This window comes from Bison bison, unplaced genomic scaffold (assembly GCF_000754665.1).
Source record: "Bison bison bison isolate TAMUID 2011002044 unplaced genomic scaffold, Bison_UMD1.0 scf7180017864221, whole genome shotgun sequence".
Taxonomy (NCBI): domain Eukaryota; kingdom Metazoa; phylum Chordata; class Mammalia; order Artiodactyla; family Bovidae; genus Bison; species Bison bison.
In genome coordinates, this window is record NW_011494793.1 from 1,410,596 (window position 1) to 1,418,745 (window position 8,150).

At 51.6% G+C, this 8,150-nt stretch overlaps 1 protein-coding gene across 1 annotated transcript; it reads right to left on the reverse strand.

Annotated features, from left to right (window-relative positions):
* LOC104992672 (zinc finger BED domain-containing protein 3-like) lies at positions 1-6,686 on the reverse strand. The gene is made up of 4 exons (XM_010845628.1): positions 5,303-6,686; positions 3,709-3,805; positions 3,188-3,320; positions 1-2,730 (listed from the first exon to the last, which is right to left on the reverse strand). Exons 1-4 carry the CDS (start codon positions 5,642-5,644, stop codon positions 2,580-2,582), a joined length of 723 nt encoding a protein of 240 aa, XP_010843930.1. The 5' UTR covers positions 5,645-6,686; the 3' UTR covers positions 1-2,579.
* Positions 6,687-8,150: the final 1,464 nt, after the last annotated feature.

Genomic DNA, 8,150 nt, shown 5'->3' on the forward strand with positions numbered 1-8,150 from the left:
GGGATTTTCCAGGCAAGAGTACTGGAGTGGGCTACCACTGCCCCAAACAAAACAATCCCCATCCCCCGCTGCCCCGGTCCATACGAACCAGTTGAACAGCATTCCGTGGTGTGGATGTATGCACACTCATTTAAACAGACTCCAGTTGGTGGACACTGAGGTTGTTTCCAATTTTTTGCAATTACCAAGAATGTGGTAATAATGTCTTCATTTCTCCTCTCCTCCACCCTTACTTTAAAAAAGTAAACTGTTTATTTGGAATGTTTTGTTTTGTTTTTTGGAATGTTTTAAATTTACAGAAAATTTGCAGAGATAATACCGTCTCTGAATAGCCCTCACACAGCTTCTTCTATCATTAACATCTTATATACCATAGTTCATTCGTCAAAATTAAGAAATTAATCTTAGTATATTACAATGAACTGAACTCTAGACTTTATTTGATTTCTTTACTAAATGTTTTTCTGTTCCAATATCCAAAGCCAGGACTCTCCACTGCATGCAGTCCATTATTTTGCATGCGTTTAAATATAGTTGTTGGGAATTTCCTGGCAGTCCAGTGGTTTGGACTCCAAACTTTTACTTCTGAGGGTTACTTCCCTAACCCTGGTCAGGGAAATAGGATTCTTCAGGCTGTGTGGCCAAAAAAAGTGAAAAGTGAATAAAGTACTCTGTTGGGTTCTTAGTATCCAAGACTATAATTAAAAAATGACTGTAGATTAAATTTTTCTTAATAAAAAATATGGCTGCAGGGAAACTGCTTGAAGAAGAACTAATGGGTCAAACACTCTTTTAATTTTGAGAGATTCTAGAAAATGGCCCTCCCAAGTAGTCATACCAACAAGCTGTTTCACCAGTACTGTGTATATTCACAAACTTTTGCTTTTATTTTTATCCTTGCCAAACCAGTGGGCAGAAAGTGGTACCGTGTCATCGTTTCAGTTGGCATTTCTTCTCTAGCAGTGAGACTGGGCACCTTTTTTTGCATGCTTCTATGAACTGGTTGCCCATATTCTTTGCTTGTTTTCTATCGAGTTATTTTTAAAATTGTATTTATTTGGCTGCGCCAGGTCTCAGTTGCAGCATGCAGGATCTTCACTGTGGCACAGGAACTCTTAGTTGATGTTTGTGGGATCTAGTTCCCCAGCCAGGGTCAAATCCAGGCTCCCTCCATTGGGAGCCCCGAGTCTTAGCCATTGGATCACCAGGGAAGTCCCTCTACTGAATTATTTTTTGAAAATTTAATTTAGAAGAGATTCTTACATAATAAGCAAAGTAGTTTATTCCTGGATATGAAAAACTATGTCAATGGATCTTTCTTTTCTTCCAAACGATTTTCTACCTCGTTGTTTTAGATATAGGAAAGTTTCCGTTAATTCTCTTGGGTTTTCTATATATAGTCATACCACCAGAAGATAATATTAAGTTGAATTGTTTTTGAGGCATTCCTGCCAAAAATGTCAACCTCAAATTAATCATGAGGAAACCACAAAAACCCAAACTCAGACACCACAGAATGACTGGCCTGGGGCTTTAAAAAAAATGCCAACCAATGTCATGAAAGGCAAAGACAGATTGAGAAATGTTCCAGATTAATACGATGTGTAAATCAGGATAATCTTTTGTTACAGAGGACATCATCAAAATAGTTGGCAAAATCTGATTACAGTCTGGAGATTAGAACCTAAGTGTCCACTGACAGATGAATAGATAAAGAAGATGTAATATATATATATATACACACACACACACACAATTTATATATACACACAATGGAATATTAATTATAATAGTCTCATAAAAAAGAAATCTTGCCATTTGCAACAACATGGATGGATCTAGAGGGTGTTATGTTAACTGCAGTAAATCAGATAAAGACAAACACTGTATAATCTCACATGAAATTGTTGCTATTTTGATGACCTTTTCAGAATGCTTTTCATTTGATCCGTTAGCATGGCAAATTTTATTAACAGACTTCCTTCCCAATACTGATTTATCTTTGCATCTCAGGCCTATGTTCCTTTGCTATGGTGTATCTTTCAAATGATTACTTGGTTCTCTTCTAAAACTTCATTTGGGAGCTTTGTACCCTCACAGGGAGAGGGGTGTGGAGTTTTCCTATCGTGCCATTTTTGCTAGGTTTTGGTGTCAAGGATATGCTGGCTCTCACCATTCCAATCACTCATTTTACAGACACGGTAAACTGAGGACCAGAGAGGAGAAGCGACCCCTTCAGGTCACTTCCAGATCAGGGCTGGACCCTGAGTCCTCATGTCTGAGGGATGAGGGCAACACTGGCCTTGTCTTTAGAGGGGACCTAAGTCCCGGCTCTGCACTATCTCACCTTGAGACCCAATGGACCTCAGTATTCCCGTCTGTAGATAGGCACTAGATGGTCAGAAAGACAAGGTCGTGTCTTCTTTCAGCAGTTTCAGGGTTGCTTCTGGGTCAAAAGCTGAGCGTGGATGGGTGTCGACTGAGCATCTCATCCAGCTTGGGCACCTCTCTGAGTGTCCCTGCAGGGCTCCCAGGGTCTGTCCTCCTGGTCTCCAGCCCTCATTCAGCTGGGGGCCGACTCACCCTCGTGCGCGCCGCGTAGGTCGCCTGCAGCCTCCGGAAGTTCCTGGGCGAGAGCGCGAGCGGGGGCTGGGCCGGGGTCGGGACCCGGCGCGGGTCCGGGGGTGTGAAACTCTGCGCTGGGCGCTCGTCTGGGCTTCCAGGGCTTTACTGCCGGGAAGAGGGTAGAGGGGCCGTCGGCACCAGGACACCTATCCCCACAGACCCTCCGGGATTCATCTATTCTTCCTGGTATTCCAATCCCCAAAGATTCCAGGCTTCAGGATCCCCCATCCCTTCTCCCCTGGTCTTTTCCAGGACCGGTCCTCCGGGACTCCCAGTTTTTTCCACGGAAGCTCCGCCTCCAGGCCCCCGATCCCTCCCTTGATACTTTTCATTGCAACGTTCACCTTCACTCCCCGCTCCCCTCGGAGCCCCCATATACGCCCGACCCCAGGGACCCATGCCTCAAGAGTGCCAACCCCAATGTGGGCATTCTCGCCCCATAGAGCCCGCCGCTAGGTCCTCACACTCAGACTTCATCTAGATCCTCTCCCAAGGCCCCGCCCACACGACCAGCCCCGCCCCTCCCCGAGCCCTGGACCCTTCCCTCCCACCCTTCACTCACATGTGATCGCGCAGCGCCGCCTCCCGGGCTGCGCAGGCTTCGCGCTCCGCCTCGGCCGTACGTGCGCGCCGCTGCGCCTCGTCCAGTTGCTGCGCAGATTTAGTGGCCGCGGCCTCCCAGCGCGCCAGGGCTTCTGCGGACGCAAGGCGCGAGATCAGGATGGAGCCCGGGCTCCTACTCCGCACACATCAACTCCGAGTTTATAGTCTGCATACTGTCTATGTGGTTTGTTGTATTGGAATTAAATCTGTGTGCTGTTTGCATGACCTTTACATGTTATTTGCATAGCTTTTCAGAGGTTTACATGTCTTTGGGGAGTCTCTACATGGCTTGTGCATATTTTGTTGCGTTTGCATTATTCTGTGACATTTGCCTGACCTTTGCATATCATGTGCATTTCTTTCACAAGTTTTCACGTTGCTTTGCTTTACGTTTACACCCGTCTGTGTCTTTTGCCTAGCTAGGAACCGTCTAGGCTCCTCCCATCTCTAGCATGCCCACCCCTTTGCATCCCAACACACCTGTGAGCGCCCCGTTCTCAGCCCCCATCTGGGTACCCTGTGCCTTGGCTTCTTCCATCTCAGTTTTCAGTGTCATCAGTTGGGTCTGAAGCCGACTCTGTGGAGTGGAGTAGAAATGACGGGGGAAGGGAGAGAAAGTGAATGGGCTCTGCCCTTTCTAGGGGAGACGAGAACACCCTGTTGTTCCTTGAGCTTTATTTGGAATGAGAACACCCTGGTGTTCCTTGAGCTTTATTTGGAATGTCGTTTGGAGTCCTGTAGTTGTAAAACACAGAAGTGGCCTCTGAAGTCTGGGGTGAAAGGTGCCTGCCTGCAAGGAGATCTTTGCCCAGGTCCACTGACCCCTAGGGCATCCCAGGTGGCTCAATGATAAAAGAATCTGCCTGCAGTGTAGGAGACTCAGAACACGCAAGTTCGATCCCTGGGTGGGGAAGATCCCCTGGAGGAGGAAATGGCAAGCCACTCCAGTGTTCTTGCCTGAAAAATCCGTAGAGGAGCCTGGTGGGCTACAGTCCATGGGGTCACAGAGTCGGACATGACTGAGGGACTGAGCACACTGACCCCGCTCCAGGCCAACTGGATATAGAAAGGTTTAGTTCTGCCGACCGGCTCGGGTTCCAATCCTAGCAATATCTAGATTCCTGGGACTGGGGTTTCAGACCAGCACAAGCCAATATGGTGGTTGATGATTGAGTTTCTAGGGTATCGGTCACCTCTGTAGGACATTCTGCAAAGCAACTGGCTTGGTCTCCTCTGAGACTCTTTCATGGGGGCTGGGGGAGAACCATAATTTGAATCCAGGGCAGGCTGCTCTTAATTTCAGCTGCCCCAGGCCCTTCCCTTAGGCAGGCTGGAAAGGCATAGGGATTAATTTTCAAAAGGCATGAATTTTCCAGAATTCGTATGCTGCCCAACCTCTGCTGGGCCCAGTACACAGAGGTACACAGTAGTTACTCAGTAAATGTGAGTGGTTGGGACTTTGAGGATGGTTCTTCTGCGAGGCCCAGGGTTGAGAAAGAGTTAAGAAAGGGTTAAGAAAGAGTTTGAAGGGGGTAGCAAGAGGAGAAGGGAGGACCTGGCTGGTACCTCCTCCGAGAGGCCAACTTTAGCTTCCTAATTACAGGTGACACGAATGTCCCTCTCTCAAAATAGGGCTGCTGGACACTGACTGGGGGGTGGTTGTTGAGTGGGTACTTAGGGGGAGGGTTAGCACAGGGCCTCCCCAGCGGGGCTCAGGGGTCTGGGGTAGCCTCTACCAGCAAATAGCAGAGGACAGTGGAGCCTTCTTTTTATTTTTTTAAAGTTCATTTATGTCGTATTTTTTTTCAACTGGACTATAATTGCCTTACAACGTTGTTAGTTTCTGGTGTACAACGAAGTGAATGAGCTGTGTTAGTGGAACCTTCTTGGGCAGAAGGTAGACACAAGGGGGAATTGGCCCTGTAGGAATTGGAAGGAATGGTGCTGTTCTCATTTTCCTCCCTCAGTTGAAGAACGGGGGAAACCAAGGCACCGAGGGAGAAGGTTGGGTGTGTGTGCGCACCCTCTCCCCCTCATTTTTGGGGTTCCCCAGCCCTCCAGCCTGCCCACCTACCTGGCGGCCCTCACAGGCCCTTAGGGCCTCCTCCAGCTCCCGGCGGACACGCTCGGCCTGCTTCAGCCGCTTCGTCAGGGCCTCCTCGAGTCGGGCAGCCTCTGCCAGTCGGCGCCGAAGTTCCTCGACTTCGGGTCCGGGGTCTCCAGGCGGCGCCGTGGTGTTGGCGGCCGGCTCTGGGCAGCGGGGCCTCCGGGAGGCCGAGGAGGCCAGATTCCAGGCCAGAAGGGCTGCTCCGGCAGCAACCGCTGCCAGGAAGACTGCGGCCCCGCACAGGGCGAACACCCGCCAGGCGCGCCCCGGCTCGGGCTCCGGCCCGGGCTCGGCCATGCCGCTGTCCATAGCTCTGGCCCCAGACGGCCACGAGCATTTAATTGGCACCTTGGGCAGCCAGGGACACCCACGGTTCCGCCCCTCCTGGCGGTGGTTTCGAGTTTATTGGGAGGGGCTGGACCCACGCCAAGGGCCAGCCCAAGCTACCGGAGTCGAGGACAAGGCTGGGGATCCCGGGTTCCAGTTTTGTTTCTGCATCCCATGTGACCCGCTAAGCCTCAGTTTCCTCCTCTGTAAACTGGGGATGACAGTAGCTCCTGCCTTGTAGGGCTCTGTAGGAATCACCTGAGCATATCTGCGCAAAGCCCCCCTTTGCAGCAGGGGCCCTTGGCAAGGGTCTGGGGGTATACTGTCCCCCATTCTGTTCATGGAGAGACCAAGCCTAGAAGATGGGAGGCTGTTCGAAACAACTGAGGTCGGCCTGGCTCGGGCGGCCGCACTTTTTTGTGACTGGATGTGCGGGCCAGAGTGCAGACCCAAGGGTAGATGCGTCCCATCTCCCTGCCCGTTCTCCACTAAGCCACCAGGGGGCGACCTTACAACGTGCATCAGAGCCAGGCGCGTCTACACCGTTGCCCTGACTTGCCGGAGTCAAATCCTCCTCTTCCCTCTCTACCCTCTTTCATTTCCATTTCCCCTTCCTCCACCCTACTCCCCGCTTTTCCTCCTCCTCCATCCTTCCCCACTCCCCATCCTCCCCCTCTCCTTTCTCCTTCCCCGGCGAGGCCCCCAGCAGGTCTTAAGTGTCATCCCCGCCCCCTCTAGCCCTGCTGGGTGCTGTTCCGGCCAGCGCATTCCTATCCCGGGGTTGCCAGCCGGACTTTCCTCCCTCTTTGCTCAGCTAACTTCCTTACCAGTTACTTCCCTGTCCACCAGTGTGTCTCTTCTTCTCCCTTCCCCACTAACTCTGACCCCTTTTGATCTCTCAGCTCTGCTGTCATTTTACTGTGTTTGATTCCTGACTGCCTCTCCCATCAGACTGGGGTATGTGTGTGTATGTGTGTGTCTGACTCTGCGACCCCCATGGACTGTAGCCCACCAGGCTCCTCTGTCCATGGGATTCGCCAGGCAAGAATCCTGGAGTGGGTTGCCACTCCTCCAGGGAATCTTCCCAACCCAGGGATCAAACCCGCATCTCATGTCTCATGTATGGCAGGTGGATTCTCTACCGCTGAGCCACTGGGGCATCAGACTGGGCGAGCCCTGAAAAAGTCAAGCCTTTGCCTGCCTTGTTCCCACTGCCACCGCGTGGGCTTGGCACACAGTAGCTGTGCAGTAAATGTGAGCTGAGTGAACACTAAGAACAAGAATCCGTGTTCCTCCTGACAGCCCTCCCCCTCCACGGCGCCCCGCCCATTCCACAGGAAGAAAACAGAGCCCAAAGAGGCCAAGTCTCAGGCCAGGGACACGGAGCAGCTACAAGTCGCTCCCACATTCCTGCTGTAACTGGAACCCCTCCCCATCCTGCAGGCCCTGCAGCACCCCTCAGGCCTGGTTTCCAGCTCCTGGCTGGGTCACAGTCAGCCAGGGAAGAGGGACATTTTCAGGAAGGAGAGAAGTTTATACCCCGGCCACTGGGTAGGAGTTTGGGGGAAGAAATTGAGCAGGTCAAACCCATGACATCAGGCAAAACTGCCTTCTCATCTGTGAAACAGTACACATAGAGTAGGGGGAGGGGCGGTGCTGTTTTGGGACTTTCCAGTAGCCCAAGCTGGGAGCGGGGGGTGGCGGATGTTGGGTGGAAGTGGCAAAGGCTGAAGTCATGTTTTAAGGGCTTCCTGGCAATCAAGAGAACCTGCTAGAAGCAGAGGGCCCTGATGCTGCAAAAGATTGAGGGCAAGAGGAGAAGGGGGTGACAGAGGATGAGATGGTGGGATGGCATCACCGACTCAACGGACATGAGTTTGAGCAAACTCCGAGAGATGGTGAAGGACCGGGAAGGCTGGCGTGCTGCAGTCCATGGGGTTGCAAAGAGTCGGACACGACTGAACGACTGAACACCACTGCCTGAGCAGCTGAGAAACCCTGAGCAAGTCCAGTTACTTCTCTGGACATCAGTTTCCTCATCTGTTAGATGGGGCTGCTGATGGGGGGTAAAATGCCTCAGTCATTGGCAAGGGACTCCACAGGAGCGCCTACTGAGCCCTCCTGTGAGCTGGGGGCACAGAAGTGATGGAGACCTGAGCCTCACCTTCTAGAGCTGAGATTCTCACTGGAATTGAATCTGTGCCCCCAGGGGACATTTGGTAATGTCTAGAGGCCTTCTGTTGTTGTCACAACCTGGCAGTAAGGTGCTACGGGCATCTGGTAGCAAAGGATGGTACTCAGCATCCCACAGTGCACGGGGCAGCCCCACCACAGAGAACGGTCCAGCCCAGATGGTGAGAGTTGAGAGGCCGAGAAACCCTGCTCTAGAACTTCAGAGTGAGGAGCAGGAGCTCCGAGCAGAGGGCAGAGACTGGCCGAGGCTGTGAGGCAGGAAGGAACTTGACGAATCAATATATAGAGAAATGGT

Bases quoted from the DNA above. Each gene is read 5' to 3' on its own strand.
- LOC104992672 (XM_010845628.1), bottom strand. From the start codon at position 5,644: ATGGACAGCGGCATGGCCGAGCCCGGGCCGGAGCCCGAGCCGGGGCGC. The intron at 3,806-5,302 runs GTAGGTGGGCAG...TCCACTCCACAG, and splicing joins GGGCCTGTGAGGGCCGCCAG to AGTCGGCTTCAGACCCAACT. The intron at 3,321-3,708 runs GTGTGTTGGGAT...TTGCGTCCGCAG, and splicing joins TGAGAACGGGGCGCTCACAG to AAGCCCTGGCGCGCTGGGAG.